General features: G+C 53.0%; 3 protein-coding genes across 8 annotated transcripts; all 3 read left to right on the forward strand.

Moving 5' to 3' along the window:
* The first annotated feature begins 1,554 nt into the window (after positions 1-1,554).
* PIP4K2C (phosphatidylinositol-5-phosphate 4-kinase type 2 gamma) lies at positions 1,555-13,303 on the forward strand. The gene is made up of 10 exons (XM_044229216.1): positions 1,555-1,816; positions 4,897-4,994; positions 5,701-5,797; positions 6,141-6,284; positions 9,081-9,227; positions 9,413-9,451; positions 10,011-10,124; positions 10,679-10,946; positions 11,124-11,227; positions 11,412-13,303. The coding sequence occupies exons 1-10, from the start codon at positions 1,643-1,645 to the stop codon at positions 11,490-11,492; spliced, it is 1,266 nt and encodes a 421-aa protein (XP_044085151.1). The 5' UTR covers positions 1,555-1,642; the 3' UTR covers positions 11,493-13,303.
* Positions 13,304-14,161: 858 nt separating this feature from the next.
* Positions 14,162-19,780, forward strand: DTX3 (deltex E3 ubiquitin ligase 3). 4 transcript variants are annotated; one of them, XM_044229221.1, is made up of 6 exons: positions 14,162-14,778; positions 16,127-16,191; positions 16,384-16,460; positions 16,799-17,553; positions 18,528-18,745; positions 19,077-19,780. In XM_044229221.1, coding segments are annotated over exons 3-6 (1,050 nt in total). In that variant the 5' UTR covers positions 14,162-14,778; positions 16,127-16,191; positions 16,384-16,459; the 3' UTR covers positions 19,153-19,780. The 4 variants fall into 4 exon arrangements, with proteins under 4 accessions (XP_044085156.1, XP_044085155.1, XP_044085154.1 ...); XM_044229220.1 differs by having other exon boundaries at positions 16,818-17,553; XM_044229219.1 differs by having other exon boundaries at positions 18,528-19,167.
* A 313-nt stretch (positions 19,781-20,093) lies between these two features.
* ARHGEF25 (Rho guanine nucleotide exchange factor 25) lies at positions 20,094-27,474 on the forward strand. Of its 3 annotated transcripts, none has more exons than XM_044226619.1 (16): positions 20,094-20,266; positions 20,551-20,665; positions 22,939-23,153; positions 23,291-23,386; positions 23,460-23,536; positions 24,193-24,259; positions 24,455-24,558; positions 24,743-24,812; positions 24,926-25,015; positions 25,100-25,192; positions 25,332-25,382; positions 25,575-25,652; positions 25,844-26,044; positions 26,189-26,369; positions 26,604-26,815; positions 27,120-27,474. In XM_044226619.1, the coding sequence occupies exons 1-16, from the start codon at positions 20,168-20,170 to the stop codon at positions 27,228-27,230; spliced, it is 1,860 nt and encodes a 619-aa protein (XP_044082554.1). In that variant the 5' UTR covers positions 20,094-20,167; the 3' UTR covers positions 27,231-27,474. The 3 variants fall into 3 exon arrangements, with proteins under 3 accessions (XP_044082554.1, XP_044082555.1, XP_044082556.1); XM_044226620.1 differs by having other exon boundaries at positions 26,604-26,719; XM_044226621.1 differs by lacking the exons at positions 20,094-20,266; positions 20,551-20,665 and adding an exon at positions 21,839-21,981.
* Position 27,475: the final 1 nt, after the last annotated feature.

The following is a 27,475-nucleotide window of genomic DNA, read 5'->3' on the forward strand; positions in this document are numbered from 1 at the left end:
GAAGTGTATTTTTATTGTTTCTCTATAAGTGACTCCCCATCTAGACCATCTTGTGGTGTTTTTTTTTAATGATTTTATTTATTTATTTGACAGACAGAGAGCACAAGTAGGCAGAGAGGCAGGTGGGGGGTGGGGGGAAGCAGGCTCCTTGCTGAGCAGAGAGCCCCATTCGGGGCTCCATCCCAGGACCCTGAGATCATGACCTGAGCAGAAGGGAGAGGCTTAACCTTAACATTGAGCCAACCAGGTCCCCCCACCATCTTGTTTTCTTATAGTCAAATTTCCTGACAAAGTCCCAAGCTTCCCCTCCCCACTTCTTCACCTCCCATTCATTCCTTGTTTCTTGTGAACTGGCTCTTGTTCTGCTGAAACTGCTTTCTGAAGGTCACTAGTTGCCAAATACAATGGGCACTTCTCCATCCTTGTCTTGCACACGTGACACTTCTCTCCACTCCTTCCTTCTAGAAACTCTACTCCCTGGTTTCTGTGACCCTGCTCTCCTGGTTCCTTTTACCTCTCAGTTTTCTCCCACTAGCCCCCCCTTTTTTAAAAAAATTTATTTATTTGACACAGAGAGAGACACAAGTAGGTGGAGAGGCTGGCGGGGGGTCGGGGTGGGGTGGGGGGTGGGGAGGTGGGAAGCAGACTCCCCGCTGAGCAGAGAGCCCGATGTGGGGCTGGATCCCAGGACCCTGAGATCATGACCGGAACTGAAGGCAGAGGCTTAACCCACTGAGCCACCCAGGTGCCCCTCTCCCACTAGCCTCTTAAATGCTGGACTATACCAGGGTTCTTGCTTTCTCTGGAAGGTGCCACCCATTCCCCCAGATTCTGTAACAATTAGTCTGTATCCCCAGCCCAGACTATTTTGAGCTCTGAGTTCATATGTTCAATTGCCCTCGGGTACCTCAAACACATACCAAAACTGAACTTTTCACCAAACTGCCCCATTTCATGTCACCACCACCATGTCTCCTCACCTTAACCAAAAGCCTGGGATTCAATCCCAAGGTCTCCCTTTCCCTCAAGTCGCACATCCATGAAGAATTTTCCAAAATGACATCAAACCCTAACTTTAGATGCCATTCCCTTCTGTCCATCCCAACAGCCACTGTTTTAGTTCACCACCTCATGCCTACACTTTGGGAATACGCCAGTCACCCTCCAGAATGATGCCTGAGTGGTCCTTGTAAAAGCCCATTTAATCCACTGAAACCACTTCGGGGATCTCCTACTCGGTATAGAAATGCTTTTGGGTGAGCCTCAGGCGAGAGGTTACTCCTAGAAACCGGGCAAAACCGGAAGGCAACGACTTTGCCGCAAACAAGCAGCTGACGCGGGAGCCAGGCCGCAACCCCACCGCCGCGGTGGCAGGTCCCCGCCCGGCCGACCGCCCACAGCCCGCAGGGAAGGCCGCTCGCGTGCGCCCGCCCTTGCGCCAGGTGAGCCCACCCACCGCGCGGGCGTTAGGGCGGGCGGGCGCCAGGGGGCGGAGCCAGCCCCGCACCGCCCGGCCGCGCGCCTGCGGGCCAGCCTCCGGTCACGTGACGGCGGCCCAGGTGAGCAGCGCTTCCGGGGTCGGGAGCCTGTTTCGCCGCCGGCTCCGGCTTCCACTCCGTCGGGTGCGCGGGAGAGGGATACTATGGCGTCCTCCTCTGTCCCGCCGGCCACCGTACCGGCGGCGACAGCGGCGCCGGGCCCGGGTTTCGGCTTCGCCTCCAAAACCAAGAAGAAGCATTTCGTGCAGCAGAAGGTGAAGGTGTTCCGGGCGGCCGACCCGCTGGTGGGCGTGTTCCTGTGGGGCGTAGCCCACTCGGTGAGACCCGGCACTAGCCTCCCCAGAAGCCCTGTCCGAGCTTGCTTTTGCTCCGCTGGGCGCTGCTCTTGCTCCTCCGGGCGTCCCTGTTTCCAGGCTCCCGCGTCCAGAGCCCCTCGCGCTGCCCCTTTCCCCCCCGCGGCTGTCCTGGTCCCTGCCCACCAAACCTCCGGTGTTCCCGGCGTATCTTCTCGCTCTAGACGTTGTTATTGTTTCTTTTTTGAAATGTAGACTTCTGTTTCCCCCTCCGCCCTCTCTTCCACCCGTCTAGTTACTCCTTCTCCACCTGATATCCAGCTCGCTGCCTCCTTCCTGCCAGGTCCGGCCTCTGCCGCAGGCCACGGAGACTGGCCGGGACCCGGCTTCGCTTGGAAGGACATTAGTGGGAGTGGCTCTAAGGGGTTAGTGGTGGTGAGGTCTCCGGTGAGAGTTTATGTGTGGGAAGGGGAGGGGAGCAGAAACGGTAGTTGAATGAGGGGGATAGTTAGTTCACTTTTATTTCTAGCAGCTGTCCTTGATTTTGGAACCTTGGCTTTGGGGGAAGCTCCAGGCTTTCCTGGACCTTCTAATCCTGCTTGTTCCGTCCTTTCCCTTCCAGAGGTACAGCATTTCAGAGAAGCCATCCACTCCGAACCTCATTAAGACTTATGTATGGTATATGCCTTTGGTCTTAACTGCATTCCCATTGCTGGCTGGAGTGATGGTGTTTGGTGTGTGTGTGGTGGTGGGGGTCATCTTTGACCAACGAGATAGCTGAGCGGCTCTGGTCCTGAGGACACTATGATGGTGAACTTTAGAAATAGGTAGAGGGTATGACCTGGGAATCAGGAAGAGGCCAAAGAGACCAGTACATCTCTTTTCCTTCACTCAGGTGAAGGAAGCACAGCCATTGCTCCTCTTCCCTCAGATTTGGAGTTGGGAGGGATGCAGTGACCATGAATGTAACAAGCAATATTTTATAAATCAGTTTCCTTGAATCGTTACAGTCATGGCAAGGTTGTAGAGATGGACGAGGGTGAGGAAGAATACAATTTTTTGTCCCCTTAATATATGGTTTAGAATGCCGTTGGGGGGAGGGTCTGTATTTGTATTTGTGGTTCTGTGGACTGCTCCCACAGTATCCATGCTAAGGTGCTGGGTATGGACAATGCTGATGGAGGTAGAGCTGCCTCTCATGTCAGTTTTCTGGGTGACCCTTCCATCCCTTTGGGAAGCTGAACAGGGAGGATTTTTCTTTGGTGAGGGTTGAGGAAGTTACACATGAGAGCTGCCTCAGCTTCCCTAGGTATATATACTTTAGCTTCAACACCCCACCCTGCAGCCAACCCACATTTACTTCAAGTGTCTAGAATGGAGAATTCCTTGAACATATGTCTTAGTGATGATTCAGCCCGCTTAACAGCAGGTGGCGAGGAGGGTGCATGAAGAACTATAGCTGAATTGTAGGCTGGGAATCTCAAGTGACTTTTTTTTTTTCCCCCTGGAGGAATATGTTCTGTCCTCCTTTTTTACTGAGAGTGAGAGGAGCACAATTTCACTGCAATCTGTGGGATTTAGGTTAAACTGCACTTCATAACCTCTGTTGAATGATCAAGTAAAGATAGGGAAGGCATCCATTTATTCAGTTAAGAAACACCTCAGTTAGTGGTGGTGAGGTCTCCAGTGAGACCTCAGGACCCCTTGTTCTGGATGCTAGCTTTAAACTTGAGAGACACAGACAGCTACAACTGGTCCTTGTCACGGAAGAGCTCACAGTGTAGATGGAGAACTTACATAAACTAGCCATTAGAGTCATATGATAAGTGTGCTGTTAGAGGTGGGTGAGCAGTACTGTGACAATGCTGAGGAGAAAACACATCTCTTTGGGATTTCTTCATACAGGAACTCCCTTGCCACTCAGAATTAGCAGATGACTGATTCTGGGGGGGCCAAGCAGAGCATGTGTTGCTTGCATCCTTTGGGCCGTGGGTTGGCTTGACTTCAGGAACAGATTGCTAATGAGCTCATATCCTCTGCCTACCTGCCTGCATTCCCTTTGAAATCAGCTGCTCTTCTTTAACTTTACACCCAGGCAGGTGGGGACCTTCTCGAGAGACCCGGGTCAGGGTGGTCTGGAAGGCCTGGTCCTGTTTGTAAGGAGACGCCTCCTGCAGGACGTGGACATTTCATTCTTTTTTTTTTTTTTTTTTTTTTAAAGATTTTATTTATTTATTTGAGAGAGAGAGACAGTGAGAGAGAGCACGAGCGAGGAGAAGGTCAGAGAGCAAAGCAGACTCCCCATGGAGCTGGGAGCCTGATGTGGGACTCGATCCCGGGACTCCAGGATCACGCCCTGAGCCGAAGGCAGTCGTCCAACCAACTGCGCCACCCAGGCGTCCCTGGACATTTCATTCTTGCTGTGGACTCCTCAGAGTCCCATTAACTCTCTTGTCTACTTTATTTTTTTTTTTTTTAAAGATTTATTTATTTATTTATTTATTTGACAGAAAGATCACAAGTAGGCAGAGAGGAAGGCAGAGAGAGAGGGGGAAGCAGGCTCCCCGCAGAGCAGAGAGCCTGATGGTGGGGCTCGATGTGGGGCTCGATCCCAGGACCCTGGGATCATGACCTGAGCCGAAGGCAGATGCTTTAACCCACTGAGCCACCTAGGAGCCCCTCTTGTCTACTTTAAAAAAAAAAAAAAAAAAAAAAGTCTTTTGTTTTGTTTTTCAGGGAGCATGGAACTGCTTGTCTTGAGTGTTTTAAATCTGCTGAAGATATTTTTTTCTTTAGAACCTCTCACAGCTTTAAAAATAGCCCTGAGCTGCTCACAGGGTTTGCCTAATATAAAATGACTGTTGCGAGCATGAAGTTCCACGGGGGTGGAGTGTGAGGGGCTGTGTGTGGGGGCTGCTTACTTCAGTCCTTGCTGGGCAGCAGAAGAGGTCTGACCCATTCTCTCACCCCTGGCAAGTAGATGCATAATGGTGTTCTTAAAGGAATGAGGTTTGAGTTGCCCTTCTCTGACTCTTACCCGACACAGTGTAGAAGTAGCTCTCTACACCCCTCCTCAGCTCCCTATTCTTGTTTTGGCTTATCAGATCAATGAGCTCAGCCAGGTGCCTCCCCCTGTGATGCTGCTGCCAGACGACTTTAAGGCTAGCTCCAAGATCAAGGTCAACAATCACCTTTTCCACAGGTATGTGGAGATCCCTGCTCTTCTCCTGTCAACCTTCTTAGAAGAAAGTAATACATAATTGTAAGAATTAAGATTCAGTGAATTGAAGGTTTTAGATTTGGAAGACAATTTACAAGTTGTGTGTTCTAACCCCGTTCCAGGTGCAGAAATTCAGCACCGTGCAAAGAAACCATTAAAATAACTTACTGTGCTCTGTACACCTTCATATATTTGTAATAGTTTGTTTCTTATCTAGCCTGGCAATACCAGGCTAAGTACATTTAGATGGCCTTACCATTAATGTCTGATAGAGAGTCCCTGAAAGAAATATCTGAGTCTCCTAGGTGCTTCTGGTATCAGAAGATGCCATTCAAAACAGTGGCACCTATTGCTTATTTTAGGATGTCTCGAACTTGCCTCAGATTTAGGAAACAATGCTATTTACACGGGCATTAAATCCTGGTCCTACCTAAGCTACTTACCAGCTGTGTGTTTGAAGCAGGTCACTCAACCACCCTGAGCCCCAGTCTCCCTTACTAAAAAATGGGAATAATATACCTTTAAAGGACTTCACCAAAAAATAAATAAATAAAAAATAAAGGACTTCACAAGAGTTTTATGAGAATCAAATAAGGTAAATGTGTGAAAGTGCTCTATAAACTGTCAAACCCTACATAAATGTAATATTGTTAACTTTGTCTTCTTGCCTTGAAAACCCCTATTTCAGAGAAAATCTGCCTAGTCATTTCAAGTTCAAGGAGTATTGCCCCCAGGTCTTCAGGAACCTCCGTGATCGATTTGGCATCGATGACCAGGACTACCTGGTGAGAGTCCTTTTTGGGTGAGGGGAGTCCTTTCTCTCGTCAGCCGGGGAATCCTTGGGCCAGTCATGTTTGGAGAAATGAGAACTTTGGCGAGTCTGATTCTTTACCTGTTTGTGGTCACAGGCATCTTCAAAAATTGGATGAAAGCTGTTAACCCTGTCCTTGGAGAAACATGTAGCTACATTAAAATTTTTGCTTTCACTTTCATTCAGTCCAGATGAAGAACCCCTGCTTAATCTTTTATGCAAGGGTTTTATCCACTTTCAGACACAGTCACTTGGCCATTATCCTATGACTTGAATCTCCATACAAAGAGGAAAAGAGCCTCTGGCCTGTGTTGCAGGTGTCCCTCACCCGGAGTCCCCCGAGTGAAAGTGAAGGCAGTGATGGTCGCTTCCTTATCTCCTACGATCGAACTCTGGTCATCAAAGAAGTATCCAGTGAAGACATTGCTGACATGCATAGCAACCTCTCCAACTACCACCAGGTCAGGCGGCTCTCCAGCTTTACTCTTGCCCTCTCCTCTCTATTCATAGCTTAGCTGCTAGAGTACGTCAGGGAACTTCCTATCTCTTCTCCTCCCTACAACCCATTTTGCTGCCCAAGAAGCACTTGACATCATGTTTTTTAAAACTAGGAATTTCAGAAAAAGCCTCTGCATACCTCTTTGTGTCTGACTAAATGGGATAAGGTAGTGTTCCTTCTCATTTGGTATTTACAATCTAGAACTGCTGTGGATTGTTACATAAAGGCACGAGTAGAGTACAGTATGAACTATAGACTGAGCCAGAATTAGGTGAAGTGTTAACACCAAATATACTGTCAGGAGCTAATGTGGTTTTGAGGAGGAAATCAGGATAAGTGCACAACTGGGGATAAACCAGAGGGGAGAAGCCATGATCAAATCCAGTCCAAAGTGGGGTCAGGGAGGCTCTTCTGTCTGATCAGATTAACTTGGAATGTGGAGTTTCTGGAATATTTTGGTGAGAAAAACACAACCTGAATATTTTCCTACTAAAAAAATATATCTCCCCAAGGTCAATGAGCAAGGAATAGATGAGACTCGAAAATGACTGGAAAAATGACTGGTTTATTCAACAAACACTGAATGTCCATTACCAGTAGGCCCTCCATTGGGCAGCAGAGAAAGAGGTGGATGAGGAAGAGGCTCTGGAGGATCTCTCGGTCCAATGGCAGAGGGTAGGAGAGCAGCATTAGCACACAGCAGGGTGTGCGCAGTAGCAGGGGCATGGATGGAGCGCTGTGGGGGTGCAGGGGAAGAGCGTCCTAACTTACCTGGGAAAGGGGTGCACTGAGAGGTTCATGGAGAGTTGTTGTTGTTATTTTATTTTATTTTTTCTTATAAATTGAGAGATTTATAGAGAGGGTATCATAGGGATTGATGCTTGAAAGACTGGTATGGACTCCTTAGGCAAGGTGGAAGACAGCATTCTAGGCAAAGGAAAGCTTGTAAAGGCACAGAGCTGTGAGAGAGGTATGTTATTTAGAAATAGCCCCACGACTGTATTTTCGAGATTGGGCTGGAGAGGGAACTCCCGGAAGTGAAGAGTGAGCAGGTAGGAGGGAAGGAAAACAGTCTCGGTGAGCAAGGACCAAGGCTGGAGGAGCCCTGACGGCCGAGATGCAGAGGAAGACCTGTGGGAGACTTGTGCGAGTTGAGGCCAAGGTGCCTCTAGACTCCTGCTTTGGGATAACTGGGTGTCCATTCATGAACATCGGGGAAGCAGAAAAAGAAACCAGTTTGGGGAGAAGGTAGTTGTGATTTACATACGTTGAACTTGGGGTTTCTGCAGTTCCTCCAGATACAGCTGTCCCGTAAGTGGTTGGGGAATGGAGTTCAGGCAAGTAGAAGTGTAGGTTTGAGAGTCACAGGTGAATACCTGTGAATACCAGAAATATAGACTAGATTATTGGTGGGAAGTATGTGAAGAAGAAATGAAAAAAGCAAGGAGAGAGGAGAGCCCATAAAAGAGACTGAGTCACTGGATGCCCTTCTTTGTTCTGTGTGGGATTTGGGGAGAGAAGGGAGGAGAATTGGAAGAGTGGAATAAGTAAGCTCAGGGTGAAGAGAGTTCTAGGGAGAGACTGGTCGGGACTATCAAGTGCCCCCAAGTTGAAATACAATAACTATAATGAATGCCCATAGGATTTGGTGACTGAGGGATTTGAGAAAGGGGGATGTAGATTTCAGAGGAAAAATAAGGGTCTGAATCTGATTTCACTGGTTTGAGGTGTGAAGAAGAGGAAGTGGATTGACTACTTTCCTGAGAAGGCTGGCTCTGGAGAGAAGTAGGCAGCAATACTGAGACAGCTGCATTGAAAGAGGAATCATTTTTTAAGAATCCAAATTATAAGCCATCATGCAAACATTTTTACTATAGGAATCTAGCCCGCCAGGAAACATTAGTCTAGGTAAAATCATTTCACTGGTAAGCAGATGTAATTTCTAACCCCGGTTCTGTGACCACTTGTACTTAAAGAGGGTCTAGGGGTGCCTGGGGGGCTCGGTTGGTTGAGCAGTGGATTCTTTTTTTTTTAATATTTTATTTATTTGACAGACAGAGATCACAAGCAGGCAGAGAGAGAGGAGGAAGCAGGCTCCCTGCTGAGCAGAGAGCCCGATGCAGGGCTCAATTCAAGGCAGAGGCTTTAACCCACTGAGCCATCCAGGCGCCCCGAGCAGTGGATTCTTAATTTCAGCTCAGGGTCCTGGGATTGAGCCAGGCTCTGAACTCATTAGGGAGTCTGCTCATCCCTCTCCCTCTGCACCCCCCTTATGCTTGTGCCCCCTCCAAATAAAACCTTTGAAATTGAGAGACATTATACAGATGGAATAAATCAGAGGAGACAAGGGTTCAGAAACAGCCCTCTTTAACAAGTCCCCATCACTTTTTTTTTTAAAGATTGATTGATTGATTGATTGATGTGAGGAAGAGAGAGGGAGAAGGAATGCAGAGATACTTTTGGAGAGGGGCAGAAGGGCAGGGAGAGGAAGAGGGAAAGAATCCCAAGCGGATTCCACCCTCTGCGGGGCTTGATCTCACAACTCTGAGATCATGACCCAAGTGGAAACCAGGAATCAGATGCTCAACCGACTGTGCCACCCAGATGTCCCCCTTCCCCCACCACTTTTGACCTGCTAACCTTTCTCCCTGAAGTTGTCTGGCCTACCCTGGAATGGTGGTATTTGCATTCCCCTCCCTGGGCTGTTGGGGCATTTAGGCCTCAGCTTCTCCGCATTCCTTCCTCCCTTCTACCCCAGTACATTGTGAAATGCCACGGCAGCACGTTGCTGCCCCAGTTCCTGGGGATGTACCGGGTCAGCGTGGACAACGAGGACAGCTACATGCTCGTGATGCGTAACATGTTTAGCCACCGTCTTCCTGTGCATAGGAAATATGACCTCAAGGTAAGGAGAGGTCAGCTAGGGCTGAGGGAGAGGCTCCTGCTGGCCCAAGAGTGGGGAAGAGCCTGGGAGGGCACTTACTTCATTTCAAAGGAAAGAAGACTGGGTTTGAGTACTCATCTTTGGAGCTGGGTCCTAACTATTCTTTTAGCCACTTGTGCTGACTTGGTCTTTGGGTCTCTCCACAGGGCTCCCTAGTATCCCGAGAAGCCAGCGATAAGGAAAAGGTGATACTGATATTAAGTGATAGGGTGAGGGGTGAGGGAGGGCAGATGAAGGGATCTCCTTAGGATAGAGGTAGGGGTCACCAGCTATTTGTTCTTATCTGAAACCACTGAAGGGAAGAGAGGTGTGGACTGGTGCCGAGGTAGGGGTCAGCTGCTGTCTCACTGGTGTGGGTTGTCCCATCTGGAAGGTTCGATGATGGTTGAAGATGACAGACTTCAAGAGAGAAATGCTTACCCTCTAGCTCTCACTCTGGGTTCTTGTATTCAAGCAGCTATTTTTGCTTAAGGAGAAGAAAGAAAAGTCAGCATGAGGGGTCTTGACTGAAAACCATAAGCAGAAGGTGGTGGGATTTGATGTGGGGTACCATGGCCGTGACTGAGTTTGGAGAAGCTGCTAAAACTGAGAGCAGCCTCTGGGGCAGTGTGGAGGCAGAGAGGGGCTGGAAGAGCTCTCACCCCTCAAGGCCACTGAGTTAGGCATAGAGCCCCAGAGAGAGCATTCTTTTCTCTGAGACCTTGGGGGAAGGGATGTGTTCCTAAGATGTCCCTTTACTTTCAGGTTAAAGAACTGCCCACCCTTAAGGATATGGATTTTCTCAACAAGAACCAGAAGGTTTATATTGGTGAAGAGGAGAAGAAAGTATTTCTGGAGAAGCTAAAGAGAGATGTGGAGGTGATGATCAGGGTGCTTGGGAAACAGGGTGTTTCTTTGGCTCCCCATTCCTAGTCTGGGGGAACTGCTCCTTTTCCCTTTATTCTTTGGGTTCTCTGCAGGTAGGGAGTTGGGTATGGGACATGAAAAACCCTTAGAGGTGACCCATGGAGGGAGTGGCTAGAATAGCTAAAAGGATGACCTCAGATACCAGGACATCGATGTACTAAAGGGCAGTGGTTCCCTTCCAACCCTCAATTTTTTTTTTAAAGATTTTATTTATTTGACAGAAATCACAAGTAGGCAGAGAGGCAGGCAGAGAGAGAGAGGGGAGGAAGCAGGCTCCCTGCAGAGCAGAGAGTCCGATGTCGGGCTCAATCCCAGGACCCTGGGATCATGACCCGAGCCGAAGGCAGAGGCTTTAACCCACTGAGCCACCCAGGCACCCATCCAGCCCTCAATTTCATCCCTCCTTTCCCCAGGAGGGCCCCAGAAACTCAGGAGTGGAGGCGTAGGGTGGTGCTTGGGAGTGGGAAAGGAGGTCTGAGGGATCTGATTTGTCAGTGGGGTCTCAGTTCCTAGTGCAGCTGAAGATCATGGACTATAGCCTTCTGCTGGGCATCCACGACATCATTCGGGGCTCTGACCCAGAGGAGGAGGGGCCTGTACGGGAGGAGGAGTCGGAAGGGGATGGGGACTGTGGCCTGACAGGACCACCTGCTCTGGTGGGCTCCTATGGTACCTCCCCTGAGGGTATCGGCGGCTACATCCATTCTCATCGGCCCCTGGGCCCTGGAGAGTTTGAGTCCTTCATTGACGTCTACGCCATTCGGAGTGCTGAGGGTAAGAGAGATCATGGGAATATTAATGGTGGTGGGGGGGGGGCGAGGTTGGCCGTGGGGGACTGAAATCAGGGTGGTGGGAGAGAGGCTGGTTAGCTTTTCAAACCAGATCTGAATGGTTCTTGGGGGAAGGGAATTGGGACTGTACTTGCTCTTCATTGCTGGTTTCTGTCCCCAGGGGCCCCCCAGAAGGAGGTGTATTTCATGGGCCTCATCGACATCCTGACACAGTATGATGCCAAGAAGAAAGCAGCTCATGCAGCCAAAACTGTCAAGCATGGGGTGAGGGTTCCCCAAAGCCTTTGCTTTCCCGTCTTTTGACTCTTGGGGAACAGGGAGCCCTCTGTGCCAGAGCAGTGGGGTGGCGAAAGCACGAAGGGCTGGGTATGGAAATGGTGTGTAGTGGAATGGGGGTGGGTGGGGAAGGGGGGTGATCTGACATGGTGTTCCATACCTCCTCTCACAGGCTGGGGCAGAGATCTCTACTGTCCATCCTGAGCAGTATGCTAAGCGATTCCTGGATTTTATTACCAACATCTTCGCTTAAGAGACTGCCTGACTCTGTGCTGACTGCTGCTTTTTGTTCAAGGTGGCAATGTTCTGAGAGCCTTGGGGGAATTGTGGATATGCTGATCACTACTTCTTCTTTTCCCCCTTTGTTAAGTCCCAGCTACAGGCTCCCTGCATCCAGATCACTCCTCTTGTTGAGTAGGCTCTCCTGACCCTCAGAAATACATTATCCTGTCTCCCCCTGTCCGGTTTTCTTCCTTTTCTCCCTCCCTTCCAACCATTCTGCTTGCTTCATTAGAGTGTTATTGTTGACTCACTCCCAAGTGCCTTGATCTTTGTAAATGTCCTGTTGCTTCTAGAACATAGGAGGAGACAGGGGCAGGGGGTTACTTGCTGTCTTCAGGACCCGACTGCACGAATGGATCTGGCTTAGGCAGCTACTCCAGATGTGCTCTGCTGTGTGCAATGAACTGGGAGGGCCTGAATTTTGCTGATAACTTTACAGACCTCGCTGTGGCCTGCTTCCTTCCCAGTAGGCCCTGGGATAGAGGACCTCCAAGATACTACAGCTGTGGGTGCTGGCGTGCACACATGTGATGGGATATGACCCATCTTACACACTACTGGGGTGGGGAGGGGCGAACCGGCTGACACCTCACGGAGGTGGGACCCAGGAGGACACCTGAAATTATGCAGGGAATGGGAAGAGGTGCCTGTGAAGAACTGACTACTCTCCAATCTCCTCCCTCACCCTCCTTTCAGCCCCCACCCCTGTACTGGGCACAGGAATCCAGAGATGGCCAAAGTGTTCAAGCCTGGGTGAAGACTTTTGACTGTTGCTGCTCTCTCCCAGGACCTCATACCCCTCCTGGGGCTGGAACCCTTCAGTGGGGGTGTGGGCAGTTTTGGAGGCTGGGATGATGGGCCAGGGTAAAAGGTTCATCCCAGTGCTAAATTTCCTCTCTTCATGTCTAGCCATCCCTGAGGTTTTATTCCCAGCGGAAGGGAATCTCTCTCCCTGTGTCATTTCTGGTTATCTCAAGAGGATGAAGGACTCAAGTGTGGGACCCTCCTCTCCTCTACTCCTTGGAGGTGTGCACCTAGCATACTGCCTTCCCAGGCCCTTCGCAGACCCTTTTTTCTAGTTGGATTTTGTTATTCTGTTCTTTTCTGTCTCATCTCTGCAACTGTGTCTCCCAGGGGACAGATGGACTTCTTTGTCATCTTCACTCTCCACCCCCAGAGAGGAGTCAGAGCCATAACTCAATCACCCAGCCCCCTCCAAAGAGTTGAAGTGCCATGTGATAGTCTCAGAATGTAGATGACTCTGGTGACCCAGATAGTGTCCTCCCCATCCCCTGATGCCTTTGGGGCTAAGGCAACCATTCTTGCTACTCTCTATCCCCTCTATGGCTTCCACACTTTATTTTACTTTATTTTATTTTAGCATAAAGATGAGCACTAGCAACTGGCCTGTGGGGATGCAAGGATTCTTTCTATCTAGGTGGACTGATCTGTCTCACAAGAAGTCATATAGTCATAAAGGAGAATTCCTCTCTCCTCTCCATCTTTTGCTCCAAAGGAAATAACAAGAGGAGTCCACAGTTAAGGATTAGAGCCCCTATAATATCTTCCCATCAGGGGCCTGCTCATCTTTTTCATTCCAACCGTCTACCTTTCCCCTGTTGAATGCAATAAAACTCCATGACACCAGCAGCTGTTGCTCTTTAGAAATTGGTTTTCTGACCATGTGGCTGATGTATCATGAGCAGTATGGTCTTTTTTGTTGCTTCTGTTTTCCTCTTTTTTGTTTTATTAATTAATAAAGATCTTGTGTATTTACTCCCACTGCTGTCACTATATAGGAAATAAGTTATTGAATCCACATTCCTTCATAGACATGCCTCCCCCCACCCCCTTTCTGAGGAATCCAGTGCTTACGGGTGTGGAGACCAGATCCGACCTTTAAGATGTTGGACCCCTAACTAAGAATGTGGGTTTCTAGATAGATAGCTTGTGAACTTAAAAGGTTGTGAGGGGTGTGCATGGGAATGGAAAACTTACTCCCAGCTTTGTGGGAGTTCAGCTGTTGGGGGGCCATGGAGAACAGCTGATGTGATGCTCCCCTCTCCCCCAGGGTTCTGGGCTTGGTCACACACCCATTCTGAGCGGTGACTGAACCTCTCAGAGCACACTGGCAGGAGCTAAAAGAAGGAACTGGGTGTTTCCCCAGGCTTCCTGGGAAAGATGTCTTCTGTCTGGAGAGCAGGAAGAGTACAGCAGGGTCCTGGGAAAGTGAAGAAAGAGACCAACACTCCAGCCCAGAGTTGGGGGGAGGGGAGTGGAGAAAGGGGAGAATGAATAGAAGTTGTTGCCAGCCTAGGAGATCCAGTACTGTTTGGCCAGGAGGTCTTCTGGCTGGTGGAAAAACCTGGCTTGATGCGGCCCCAGGGAAGTGAATTGGACTGGGGGCGGAGATTTCTCTGATGTGGGAAGCAGAACAGTGCAGAGCCGCTTTTAATTTGAGTTTTTAACTCTATTGGAACCATAGATTTAATATCCCCAGCCCCCACCCCAAGGCATTTTTTGAAAGATGCACTCACTTCCCACTTTGCAATAGCCTCAGTATCCCTGTTTGTGGAAACAAAAGTCAGGCACTTACCAACACCCATCTGGGAGCAGGTTGTGGGGGTCACAGAAGGTAACAATCTAGGAAAAGGCAAGCAAGGAGGGAAGGGATTGAAATAGTTTAGTTCTGGGGTATGTTTATTTTTTAGAACCAGTGCTTTTCTTACTATGACTCTTCTTCCCATCCCAAATTATTCCTCAAAGGTCCTTCTAGCAATAGCATAAGGATCACAAAAAAATTGTCCCCTTCCCCACCTACCTAAATCGACACTCCTCTCCCACCCATCCACCACCAGCTTGCAGAAGCTGCCACGCAGCTGGCTGTAAAAGCAAAGGGAGAGGGCCCCTCCCGGGAGGGGGAAGCGAAAAGGGTGGCGTCTCTAAGAGATTTAACCTCCTACCCTCGGTTCCACACGCCACCCCCTCCCTCCAAAGACTGGGACGGCGCCTCCATTTTTGTTTTGGGGCGGAAGGGCAGGGGCTCGTGGATGGAAGGGGGTCAAGGGAAACGGTGATTATCACCTGTACGGGGCAAACGGGTACCGTTCTTCTACCCTTTCTCTCAATCTGCACCCCCCTCTGCAAACTGCCCCTCCACCTTCTCGGGGTCTCCCCCCCCCTTGTTGCTAAGGCCCAGACCGTCATCCCAGCAACAGCCTCAGTCATGTGACCGGCAATGGCGGCGCTGACGGGAGGTAGGTGAGCCCGGCGCCCCCCACACCCACCGCGCGCCCCCCGGATCCCGCTTGTACCCCCCGCGCGCCCTCCATGCACCCCTGCGCCCCCTCCTCCGCCTCCTTACCCGCGCGCGGCGCCGGGGACCCCCCTCCACGCCTGGGCGATTCTCTTCCTATCACCCTCCTGCCTTGGCCTCCATTTGGGGGTTCTGGGGACCGCGATCGGCCGACATGCACCCCCACCCAGTGGTGGGGCTCTGGGGGCTCCGGCGAGAGGGGGACGTGGGGATTGGCTCTGGATCTTGCAGGAGGTCATGGGGGATGGGGTGGGGCTGACTCAGTTGATGCCCCCAGAGACCCTCGCCCTTCCCGGCTGCCCCCGTCTGGCCTCTGTCTGGAGGGAGGGACTGGCCCGGTGTCCGGCCTGGGTTGCCCCAGAGGAATCAGAGACCCAGCATAAGCTGTGGCCCCGCCTCCCTCTTCTGTGCCAGCAGGACTTGAGGCTAAGGACATCTAGGTCCTGGGTTCCCTCTGATGGAGAGGGTGTGTTCCACCTTGGATAGACAGAATGAGCTGAGGTTCTAGGATTTCGTTTCACTTTCTGAATCTAGAGGTGCATCTGGCCTTGAGGGGACTATGATGGAGGCACAAACAGAGAGCCGCTCCCCTTTGGATCAGTCAAGGAATTGAGGTCACACTAATGGCCCCTCTTTCTATTTGAGCTACATTTGGAGGTGTTGTAGGTACAGCTCTATAGCTGAACATGGTAAGATTCAGGGCAAACAGAAGTCTCCTCCAGCTGAGCCCCTGCTGAGCCCCACCCCTCCCTAAATGCAGACTGACTTGCTGACAGGCTTACTGCTTGCTCCTGGGCAGGGTTTAAAAGGTGACTGGAAGTTATTTAGGGGCTGCGGCCACTTTGTTCGCATTCCAAACAGACTTCAGCAGAAGGGACTGGGTTAGCTCTCAAAGAAAGCTCCCTAGCAACAGGGGCTGAATTATTTGGGAATATGGGGTAGGGTGAGGAGTTGGGGATCATAGGGAACAGTCTTACTCATGTGATCTGAGGGAGTTGGCTAGAAAGACCTCCATCTGTGTGGGCTTTTCCCTTCCTGACTTCTCTTATCTGTGCCATAGGCTTTCTTGAGAGCCTCAGAGCTGGGGAAGAAAAGAGAAAAGTTAGCATGTTGAAGTTCCCTCCTTAGCAACTTGGGAGAGGCTGGGGAGGCAGTTCTCCAGAAGAGGAGAGGAAATGGAAGAGGAGTTTTTGTTTTGTTTCTGGCCTGCTGGTGGAGTCGGGGTGAGGCGGGTATGGTAACATTTCTCATCAGGAGCTTCTACTCTCTATTCTCCCCCTTCTCCCTAGCCCTGGTCAGCTGAGTGTGGAACTAGAGGGATTTCTGCTGCTCTCGTTGTCCATGGGCTTTCCAGGTATCTGCCTCCCAAGGGAAACTCAGCTTTCCCCTTTAAATTGGTTTCCTCCATTCCATGTGCCAAGTAATCCCATTCCCAGTAATTTACACCCAGGTTCCCAGTTTTCTGTTACACGGGCTGCTGGGCTGGGGCATGTGGGAAGGGGGTACGGGTTTCTCACTTTCCCTCCTTTTCCTTTCCACCCACCAGGTCACACAACCTACAAGTAGGGAGCAGGGACAGTGAGAGAGAGCCTGCATGCCAATTCTAAGCTCTTCAGGATCAAAGTGAGCAAAAGTTCTCCCTCCCTTTAAAGAAGCCAGTTTTCACCCAGAGGGAGGAAGGCCGGATGGTTTCTGTGATCTTGGGAGGAGTGTAAAGAGAACCAAGACTGGTGCTTGCCTCAGATGATGATAGTAATAAAGTTATAGAAACTTTCTTGCTCTTCGGTGGGTGCTGGGTTTTGAAAGATAAGAGGAGACAGAAAATGAGCTTGGGGAGGAGTTGGGGGTTGGACTTTAAGATAGTAGAGGTAATAGAGGGTTGGAAAGGAACCTGAAATAGGAGGCACTGGTTTTGTCAAATGGGGACCCCCCACCCTGAGTCCCTTTCACCCTGGGGGCAGTGTCGTTCGTCCTGTCCAGAATGGCAGCCTGTGGAGGCACCTGCAAGAACAAAGTGACCGTCTCCAAGCCTGTGTGGGACTTCCTGAGCAAGGAGACCCCAGCCCGGCTGGCCCGGCTTCGGGAGGAGCACCGTGTGTCAATCCTCATAGATGGCGAGACCTCTGACATCTATGTCCTCCAGCTTTCCCCGCAGGGCCCTCCTCCGGCCCCTCCCAATGGGCTCTACCTGGCCCGGAAGGCTCTCAAGGGGCTGCTAAAAGAGGCCGAGAAAGAGCTGAAGAAAGCTCAGAGGCAGGGCGAGCTTATGGGCTGCCTGGCTTTGGGGGGTGGTGGGGAGCACCCTGAGTTGCACCGCCCAGGGCCCCCCCCTCCCCCTCTGCGAGCAGCCCCCCTTCTGCCCCCCGGGGCTCGGGGGCTTCCTCCCCCTCCTCCTCCCCTCCCCCCTCCCCTTCCTCCCCGCCTTCGGGAGGAGGCTGAAGAACAGGAGAGCACCTGTCCCATCTGTCTGGGGGAGATCCAGAACGCCAAGACATTGGAGAAGTGCCGGCACTCATTCTGTGAGGGCTGCATCACCCGGGCCCTGCAGGTGAAAAAGGCCTGTCCCATGTGTGGCCGCTTCTATGGGCAGCTGGTGGGAAACCAGCCACAAAATGGGCGGATGCTGGTCTCTAAGGACGCCACACTCCTACTGCCCAGCTATGAGAAGTACGGCACCATCGTCATCCAGTACGTCTTCCCGCCCGGTGTCCAGGGGGTAAGAAGACCTACGGCCTGCCTTTGCCCTCTGGTTTCTTCCACTTTGGCCCCCGCACCCCCGCCCCACCCCGAGTGTGTTCTCCGACCTAGGGAAACTGGGTGAACGGGAGTGTGTTTGTTAGATGAGAGGGAGTCTTGCTGTCTCCCAGTATACCCTCCCACTCAGGGCCCCCGAGCTAGGAGGTGCCCGTCAGGCCCAGCTTTTCTGTCCCTGACTCCAAAGTACACGGGAAAATCAGGTATGAGAGAAAGGAATTGCATACTATTTCCGTGGTGAACTTGGATGTTGACAACTATTCTCGGCAGTGGTGAGGTCTGTGGAGGGGATGGCCCCGGGGGGGCAGGCAGGCATAGCAGGAAGGGATCCGACCCTCCTCACAGAGCACTGAGTGTTACTTCTGTCCAGATTGGTGAGAGGAAAACCTTGATGACAGTGGAAGGTTAAAACAGGAGAGGTCAGGGGCCTATCCAGTGTCTTCCTGCTCGATGAAGTAAGAGTAATTTTCGGTCCTGGTTTGCAGAGGGCTGGGGAATCTCTGACAAAGAGTAATGGGAAAGAGGAACAGGTTAGGCAGGTTGAGAAACACTGGGAGCGTTTTCAGGTGGAGAAGGGAAGGCTGGAAGATAGATTATTCTCAGTCTTCACGCTTCTGCTGAGTTACCTGGTGAGTAAGGATCAGCTACTTTCCATCACTTTTAAGAATCCATTCGCTGCGCCATTGAGGCTTGAAGGATTGAGGCAGCAGAAAAAACTTCTTTAATTGTAAGCATTTTGTCCAAAAGCAGGCTCCTGCTGTCCAAACCCTTCAAAGAAGCCTCTCCTTCCTTGAGAGGCCGTCAGCCTATTGCTGCCCCATCAGCATCCTCAAGGGGTGCGCAGACAGACAGCTGGCCAGTGGGACCCTCCACGGGCATCATGGGCCTTCAGATGCCCAGCTGCTCACTGTCCTCTCTGCTTCCCCCTCCTCCCAGGCTGAACACCCAAACCCAGGAGTTCGGTATCCTGGCACCACAAGGGTGGCCTACCTCCCGGACTGCCCTGAGGGCAACAAGGTGCTGACCCTGTTCCGCAAAGCATTTGACCAGCGTCTCACCTTCACTATCGGCACGTCCATGACCACAGGGAGACCGAATGTCATCACCTGGAACGACATCCACCACAAGACCAGCTGCACAGGGGGACCCCAGCTGTGCGACCCTCCTTCATTTCCTTTCCCTTGGCCCCTCCCCTTCTCTCCATTTCCAATATTCCCCTCTCTCTGTGGGAACTTCCTCACTGCAGAGGACCACCCCCAAACTATTCAACCGCCTCTTCCATCCCAGTTTCTCTACATTCAGCCTGGTCCAGTATGCCCAGCTTAACCTACAAAAATAAGGAGAACTGGGCTAAGTTATCTCCCGTATGGATATCCTTAGGGGAGGTGGGGAGGGGCTGGAATAGGGCACCCAGAATGAGGGTGAGCTTGAGGCTAATAAGGAGTAAGCTGCAACAGCTAATCCTTCATTCCTTTTTGCTCCCAGGTTTGGGTACCCGGACCCCACCTACCTGACTCGGGTGCAAGAAGAGCTGAGAGCCAAGGGTATCACAGATGACTGAAGGACATCCCCTTTGCCAAGCCCTTGTCTTTCTCCATAGGACCCAGCGGAAGCCTCTGTTCTCCTCTCTCCCTCTGCCCCCTACACCACACAAACAGGGGATCAGTCTGACTGGGGAAGGAGTTCAGAGAGGGAGGGGGCAATCCCTTCCCCTGTCCCCCAACAGGCCAAGCGCTTCAGTGCAGTGAGCCACTCCCTTCTGGCGGAGGGATCTCCCAGGCTCTTCTCCCCTCCTCCCCCTGTACATACTCCCAATTTCCCTACTCCCTCCATTGCCCTTGGCTTTTTCTGGTTGTGCTGTGCTCCAGTGACTAAGCTGAGAAAGGACCTGGGTGGGGAAGGAGGGTCTCTTGAGCCCCTGCCCCCACAGACTGCTCCACTGCTGAACTTCGCTGTAGGGGAGGAGGAATGGGGCCGAGGTGTGCCCCCGAGAAGCCGGCCTTGTGTGTTCTTCAGAAACAGTCCCCCTTCTATCTTAACCTTGTCCTTTCTCTCCTGTGTCTCCCTCTCTGTCTGTCTGTCTCCCGCTCTTCTCTGCCCCCTATAAGGAGCCTCCTTACCCTGTTCTGGAATCGCCGCCAGACTGTAGCTTTTAATTTAATAAAAATAAAGTAAAATATGCAACTCTCTCTGCCACACCCGCTCTGTTCTGTGGACCAGGGTGGGGGTGGGGTGGGGAGCGGAACCTGCTGAGAAGGGGAAGGGGGTGGCGATCGGGGAAATCCCTGTGTGTCTCCCCTGTCTCTGCCTTCAGAGTGCCTGGGGAAACGGCACGATTTAGTGGGCTCCTGACGCATCCACGTCGGGATCGGGATTAAGAGAGGTTTGTTTGTTATTGAACTTTGGTTGTAGAGAAAGCAAAAACCCTACCCCTTTGAGAAGTTTGGCTGGGGTGGGAGTGGGGGCGGAGCCGGGCAGGGGGCGGATTCGACAGCACCAACTCCCCGGACGCGAGCAGGCCTCGAGCCCCCAGGCTTCCGTGCCCCCTGAAACTTGGAGCAGGGTAGGGGTCCAGCATGAAGCCCCCGGACCGCCCCGCCCCTGGCCGCACGGACCGGATACTGGGGGTCATGGGGGGCATGCTGCGCGCATGCGCCCTCCCCGGGCAGGAGTGGGTAAGAAAGAGGGACCACGGTGAGGTTGGGAATCTTTAGGGGGCTTCAGGTGGTCTGCACCCTACAACTCAATTTACCAGCAAATAGGAATTCTGAAGGGCAGTCGCAGGATTCCATGAGTTCCAAAAGAGGGCCAAGGCCCTGGTCTGGGTGAACCCGTCCCTCCAACCCAGCCTAGGCGACCCTTTCACAACAATGTGGATTTGACAGGAGGAAGAAGGAGAAGCGGGAGGTCAAGGCTGGGCGTGGAGTGTGGTTTCCTTACCACCAGTTTTGCCCCACAGCCCCCGAAGGGAAGCCCCCTAGAGCCAGGAGAGACCGAGACAGAGTCTGACTGTACCGAGGGGGACCCGAAAGGGGAGCGCGAACGTGAGGTCCTCGCCTGGGCTCCGCTGCCCGGTAAGACGCTGGGGGTGGGGTGGGGCACGGTTTGCCCTCCTGCGCAAAGTGGCGAATTCAAATAATGCTGCTCTTATTAGCATAAAGGCTTGCATCTAATCTGCATGAGACCCATTTAATTGCCAAGACCTCCACGCTTCTCGCCCTCTAATGCGCTGTGTGTACCCCACATCAGCCGGCCCCGAGCCCCCACAGGCGGAGTGTCCCCGCGCCCCACCCCTGGCTCCTCGCCAGCCCGGGCTCCCGGACTTCGCCTTAATTGGTGATTAGCCTCAGCTGGAGTCCTGGGGCCTGGAGGAAAGAAGGGTCTGGCGAGAGAGGGCGGCACCTGGGCTGTGTTCCCCACAGAGCTCCTCATTCACGCGTCCCCAAAGGGCAGGGGGCTTGTCTAACCCTCCGCGGCTAGGGACAGTCCCAGCCCCCAGGACGTCTTCGCACAGGCCCGGGCCCATCCGTCCGTACCCTTCCCCACTGCAGAGGCGGAGGGGCGACCTGGGCAGATCCCGCCCCCGACCCCAGCGCTCCGCAGTCGGGAGCGCGAGAGGCAGGAGGGAGGGGAACCCGGGGCGGGGATCCGAGGCTGGAGAGGAGAGGCGGAGGCGTTGGGGACGTGGAGTGGGAACGTGGTGGTGCCTGGGGGAGGAGGATTGGGGCTGGAGCCGGCACAGGCTGAAGGGGGGAAACCAGAGGGAGAGGGCGGAGCTGGGCCGCAGAGGCCCCTCCCCGCGGCGGCACCGCGGCCGGGCCTGTTATTCCGCTCGCCGTTCGGCCGGGACCCGCGCAGCGCCAGTGACTCGGGGAGTCGGCCCCCGCCTCCTCCCTGCCCGGGCCTAGAACCACCCCAAACCCGAGAGGCCAGAGACGGAGCTGGAGCGGCTGCCGCATCCCGGCCCAGCTTCCCCCACCATCCCTCCCCGCCCCGCTGGACATCTGGACCCTGGGCCCCGCACCGACTGAGTTCCGGAAACCTTCCCCGCCCAGCTCGGCTGCCCGGCCTCGCGCCGCCCACTCTGCGGAGCCCCCAGGCCTCCCCCAGGCCAGACTTCCGCCTACCCCTGGACGCCCCTTCCCAGTTCCCTCCCTCCCCTCCTCCCCCAGCCTGGAGCGGGGTAGGAGGGAGGGGGGGTGTGCGCCCTGCGCCGTCCCCGCCCCGCCCCGCCCCCCGTGATTCCCCCTGCATGGCCGGCCCGGGTGGGGGGTGCGGGGGGGCCCGGGCGCCATGCGGGGGGGGCACAAGGGGGGTCGCTGTGCCTGTCCCCACGTGATTCGAAAAGTGCTGGCAAAATGCGGCTGCTGCTTCGCCCGGGGGGGTCGTGGTGAGTGCGAGGTCGCCAGGGCCCAGCGTTGAGTGGGGGGCGGGCTGATGGTTCAGGGCGTCAGACTGACCTGATCCTAAGGATTCAGAGGTTGGAGACTTGTACCCGTGTTTTCCAGGAAAGTGACTTAGTAGATCTCCAAGATCCCTTCTGCCTCCAAATTTTTAATCAGTTCAAGTTAAGGAAATTGGGGAAGGGGCAGCAAACTCTTCTCTCCATCTTGTAGTCAACTGGGTGTGAGAAAAACCCATCCACAATCCCCCTGGGCCTACAACCAATCCTTTTGCTTAAGGATCTACTTAAATCCTTTTGCTGAGAATCTACTAAGGATCTGAAGAGGGCCAGAGAGAAGGAGGAATGAGAATGAGGGTCTACCTGGGGCTTTATGACAAATCTCTGATCCTCTGTTCCTGACCCAGGGCAAAGATAACCCTAATGAGCTCTCCTCACTTGCCTCCCCCCTCCCAGTTGGGTTTGTGCATGTGTTGGGGAGATGGGCTGCAGAAGTCTTTTCTTTTTATAGTGATTACAGCAATTGGTGCAGGAGGGGTCTGGGGGTGGCAGATGGCCTTTTAGCTCTCCCCCCTACCTTCTCAGGGAATGGTCTGTGCCCATTGGAAGGGGGCGGCTTGTAGGAGAGCAGATGGCTACCCCCAGCTTCCCCTGTCTGCCCAGATGCCTGCCCAACCATATCTGTGGCGTGCTCTGGATATGGGGGAGCATCCACATAAAACTGGAGGTTCCAAGCTTTGGGAGCCCAGGTGTTTACTGTCCTCCCTCCCAAGGGTGCCCAGGTGCAATTTTCTATCCTGGCCAAATCAAATGAGGATGACAAGAGAGTGGGCCCTGGGGGAGGGCTCAGCATTATGAAGAAGAGCCTCTGGGAGCTCCCTAGAGCCCTGAATCTAGAGCTGGAGTAATATCTATGGCCCCTTTTCTTCCCCCACTCCCCATTAGAGTCCTATTCCATTGCTGGCAGTGAGGGGAGTATCTCAGCTTCAGCTGCTTCGGGTCTGGCTGCCCCCTCTGGCCCCAGCTCTGGCCTCAGCTCTGGCCCCTGTTCCCCGGGCCCCCCAGGGCCTGTCAGTGGCCTGAGAAGATGGTTGGATCATTCCAAACATTGTCTCAGTGTGGAAACTGAGGCAGACGGTGGCCAGGCTGGACCATATGAGGTGAGCAAGGGGCACCACAAAAGCATGTAGGACAATCCATGAAGGACACTGGGAGAGAGGGCAGGTTGGGGGCCACTGGTTGCTGGGGAGACACAGCTACTGCCCATGACCTCTGACACTTGACCTCTGGCTCCCAGAACTGGATGCTGGAACCAGCTCTCACCACAGGAGAGGAGCTTCCAGAACTCACCCTGCTGACCACATTGTTGGAGGGTCCTGGAGATAAGACACAGGTATGAAGAAACGGGTCTGTATGGCTTCCCAAAAGCATCCATGTGCTGACTCTAGGATGTTCTGTCCTTCCAGCCACCTGAGGAGGAAACTCTGTCCCAAGCCCCTGAGAGTGAGGAGGAACAGAAGAAGAAGGCTCTGGAAAGGAGTATGTAAGTGTCCCCACACACTCCCCCACCTTTGCCCCCCCCAACCATTGTGCAACTTCCAGAGAAGTGTCCCTCACATTTTAATTAATTAATTAATTAGTTAGTTAGTTAGAGATTATTTATTTATTTATTTATTTGACAGACAGAGATCACAAGCAGGCAGAGAGGCAGGCAGAGAGAGAGAGAGAGAGAGGAGGTGGAGGAAGCAGGCTCCCTGCAGAGCAGAGAGCCCGATGTGGGGCTTGATTCCAGGACCCTAGGATCATGACCTGAGCAGAAGGCAGAGGCTTTAACCCACTGAGCCACCAAGGCGCCCCTGTCCCTCACATTTTAGATTTAATACTTGGAATTTCTGGGCGCTTGGGTGGCTCAGTGGGTTGGGCCGCTGCCTTTGGCTCAGGTCATGATCTCAGGGTCCTGGGATCGAGTCCCCCATCGGTCTCTCTGCTCAGCAGGGAGCCTGCTTCCCTTCCTCTCTCTCTGCCTGCCTCTCTGCCTACTTGTGATCTCTCACTGTCAAATAAATAAATTTTAAAAAAAAATCTTAAAAAAAAAATACTTGGAATTTCCTCTGAGGTTGGCTATGGTAATAAGGGGCTTCTAGTCCAGGAAAGAGGTAGTGGCTAAACCAAGGATGTGCACTCCTGCTCTCTTCCCAGGTATGTCTTGAGTGAACTGGTAGAGACAGAGAAAATGTACGTGGAGGACTTGGGGCAGATTGTGGAGGTAGCTCCCTTTTCTCTCCCCAGCCCTAGCCCAGCCCTTTTCCTCTGCTCAAGGCTAATTTTAGGGGATGCCTTAGTGCTCCTCTGTCCCACCTTCCCAGTCCCCTCTACATCCTGGACTTCTTGGGGGAGGGGGTTCCCCTCGTAAAGGCTGACCCCCCCACACACTCATTCTCCCACCCCAACCGTCTCATAGGGTTACATGGCCACCATGGCTGCTCAGGGGGTCCCCGAGAGTCTTCGAGGCCGTGACAGGATTGTGTTCGGGAACGTCCAGCAAATCTATGAGTGGCATCGAGAGTGAGTGGTGGATCCCCGAAAGCGAGGCGGAAGGGCATACCTCTGTTGTCTCTGTTACCTAGCCATGGGCCTGCAGTCTCCTGAGCAACGTCTGGAGTGGCTTAATGGCCCAGCTAGGGTAGACAGCTCTCAGTTGAGTCCGGTGGGGGTATTTGACCAGCCTTTTCTTCACCAACCCCTCCAGCTATTTCCTGGAGGAGCTACAGCGGTGTTTGAATGATCCTGATTGGCTGGCTCAGCTCTTCATCAAACACGTGAGGCTTAAGGGGGCGCCTCGAAGGAGTGGGGCTCGGGAGTGGGTCTGGGCTCCCCAGAAGTATTCTCTCGCCTCACCCGTCCTGCTCTCCTTAAACTCGACTCCTGTTAGGAGCGCCGGCTGCATATGTACGTGGTGTACTGTCAGAATAAGCCCAAGTCAGAGCATGTGGTATCAGAATTTGGGGATAGCTACTTTGAGGTCAGTGGCTGAGGTACCTTGGGGGAAGGGGGACAAAATCATCAGGCTCTCCAGACTTGGTAACTACCCTGTCCTTGTCGCCAGGAGCTCCGGCAGCAGCTAGGGCACCGCTTGCAGCTCAGTGACCTGCTCATCAAACCAGTGCAGAGGATCATGAAATACCAGCTACTGCTCAAGGTCAGGACCACCTATTTCCTGGGGGTTCTGGCTGGGACAGCCCTTGCTTGTCTCGTTCCTCTCCCCAGCGTTCCTAAGGCTCCCCCCAGACTTCCTGGGCACCTTCATCTGTCCTGAGTATTTCTTTTCTACATCTTAGGATTTTCTCAAATATTATAGTAGAGCTGGAATGGATACGGAAGAGCTGGAGGTGAGGACTTCCATCTCTGCTAGGACACACACCACATACCCCTTATTTTTTTGGTCTCCTGGGATACCCCAGCAACTTGGGTGGTGTTGAGCTGTCTGGTTTTTAGGGGGAGGCTGGTTGAGAGTTGAAACATGCTCTGAAGAGGCCTCTTTCTCCACAATGACAATGCTCCTCTCTTCACCTGTGACCCAGCAAGCTGTGGAGGTCATGTGCTTTGTACCCAAGCGCTGCAATGACATGATGACCCTGGGGAGACTTCGGGGCTTTGAGGTATGGGGATAGAACAGGCAATTAGAGGCCCAATGCTCTTTGGCCCCAGTCTGAGTACTTGGGAGGTCCTCATGGGGGAACTGTCCCTCCCCTGAGACCGACTCCACGGTTGTTGGGAGAATCAGAGGAAGTCCCTTTTCTCTTTTTGTTTTTTTTTTTTTTTTCTCAAAATCACTACCCTTTGGTTCTAGGGCAAACTGACTGCTCAGGGGAAGCTCTTGGGCCAGGACACATTCTGGGTCACAGAGCCCGAGGCTGGGGGGCTGCTGTCCTCCCGGGGTCGAGAGCGACGTGTCTTCCTTTTCGAGCAAATTGTCATCTTCAGTGAGGCCCTGGGAGGGGGAGTCCGAGGAGGATCACAGGCTGGATACGTGTACAAGAGCAGCATCAAGGTGGGGAGGAGGCCACAAGGGAGGGGTCTGGCTGGGATGCGGTGAGGCCTCTGAGAGAACACCTGGCTCCTGGATTTGTTGGAGGGGGTGGGAACCAGAGACGGCCTAAAGAATCTGGGGCCTCTCTCCTACTTGCCAATACAGGTGAGCTGCCTAGGACTGGAGGGGAACCTCCAAGGTGACCCTTGCCGCTTTGCACTGACCTCCAGAGGGCCAGAGGGTGGGATCCAGCGCTATGTCCTGCAGACTGCAGACCCCGCAGTGAGTCAGGCCTGGATCAAGCAAGTGGCTCAGATCCTGGAAAGCCAGCGGGACTTTCTCAATGGTGAAGCTCTCACCCTCCCTCCCTGACATGCTCCTTCAGCCCTTTGACCTCCCAAATCCCTCTCTGCCCAAAATTTAGTCCCTGTCCTCTTGACCCCAGCTTCTCCCCCCCTCCCCAGCAATTTACAATGGCTGACAGTTCATGGGAAGAGGGCAAAGTGGGAGGATGGTCTGTGTAGAGCCTTTAGGGAAAGAACCTGTTGTAACCCTCCTCCTGTTCCTCTCCTTGCCCCAGCATTGCAGTCACCCATTGAGTATCAGAGACGAGAGAGCCAGACCAACAGCCTGGGGCGGCCAGGAGGCCTTGGGGTGGGGAGTCCTGGGAGAATTCGGCCTGGAGACCGGGCCCAGGTCAGCACACATACACCCATCAATGGCTCTCTCCCCTCCCTGCTGCTGTTGCCCAAAGGGGAAGTGGCCAGAGCCCCCCTGCCTCTGGACACACAGGTATGAGGAACGGAGTCCCCTGTTATAGGGGCAGAATGGGGAGGGCCTCTTTTATTCTGGGATCCCTAAATCCCCCTTCCCTATACCATTCCTTTCTTCTACCACATGCCTTTTTTCTGCCCTTTCCTACTTCCCTACTCTTACCTTACCCCCTCCAGTTTAACCCTGGGAGAAGCTGATGGTTTTAGATGATCTAAGATGGCTAGCAAGAGGAGGTGGCTTAGCTAGGGGCATACACTGAAAAGAAAGGAGTGAGGGTGGATTCCTAGACTTTTTTCCTCCTCTGACATGAATCTTTCTTCAGGCCCACAGTGACATCCCCCGAGCCCCTCGTGACTCTCCTCCAGCTCCACCAGTTCCAGACACCCCTCCCTGCCAAGCCAGACTTGCCAAGCTGGATGAAGATGAGCTCTAAGTGGTGAAGGCCTGGGGTGGTGCTGACCCAGCCACCCTATTTCCTGAGAACTTCAGGGCAGTCCTTCTGGCACCACCTTGGAATTCCTTCTTGATGTGCCTGGAGCGGGCAGTGAGGCTGGGAGTGGTGTTGGCTTGGCGCAGGATACCTAGACTCAAAAAGACTTCTTTCTGCTTAAGGAACATGGGTTCCTTCAGCGCCCATCCCTATGCATGCATCACAGGTTCCCCCCAGAAGAAGGATAT

This window comes from Neovison vison, chromosome 12, assembly GCF_020171115.1.
Source record: "Neovison vison isolate M4711 chromosome 12, ASM_NN_V1, whole genome shotgun sequence".
NCBI lineage: Eukaryota > Metazoa > Chordata > Mammalia > Carnivora > Mustelidae > Neogale > Neogale vison.

Excerpts from the sequence above, each read along its gene's own strand:
- DTX3 (XM_044229217.1), top strand. The coding sequence starts at position 16,432 with ATGCCAATTCTAAGCTCTTCAGGATCAAA. Across the intron at positions 16,461-16,817 it reads CTAAGCTCTTCAGGATCAAA|AATGGCAGCCTGTGGAGGCA; the intron begins GTGAGCAAAAGT and ends CGTCCTGTCCAG. Across the intron at positions 17,554-18,527 it reads TCCCGCCCGGTGTCCAGGGG|GCTGAACACCCAAACCCAGG; the intron begins GTAAGAAGACCT and ends CCCTCCTCCCAG.
- ARHGEF25 (XM_044226619.1), top strand. The coding sequence starts at position 20,168 with ATGAAGCCCCCGGACCGCCCCGCCCCTGGCCGCACGGACCGGATACTG. Across the intron at positions 20,666-22,938 it reads CGCCTGGGCTCCGCTGCCCG|AGTCCTATTCCATTGCTGGC; the intron begins GTAAGACGCTGG and ends ACTCCCCATTAG. Across the intron at positions 26,816-27,119 it reads CCCTGCCTCTGGACACACAG|GCCCACAGTGACATCCCCCG; the intron begins GTATGAGGAACG and ends ATCTTTCTTCAG.
- PIP4K2C (XM_044229216.1), top strand. The coding sequence starts at position 1,643 with ATGGCGTCCTCCTCTGTCCCGCCGGCCACCGTACCGGCGGCGACAGCG. Across the intron at positions 1,817-4,896 it reads TGTGGGGCGTAGCCCACTCG|ATCAATGAGCTCAGCCAGGT; the intron begins GTGAGACCCGGC and ends TTGGCTTATCAG. Across the intron at positions 11,228-11,411 it reads CCAAAACTGTCAAGCATGGG|GCTGGGGCAGAGATCTCTAC; the intron begins GTGAGGGTTCCC and ends CTCCTCTCACAG.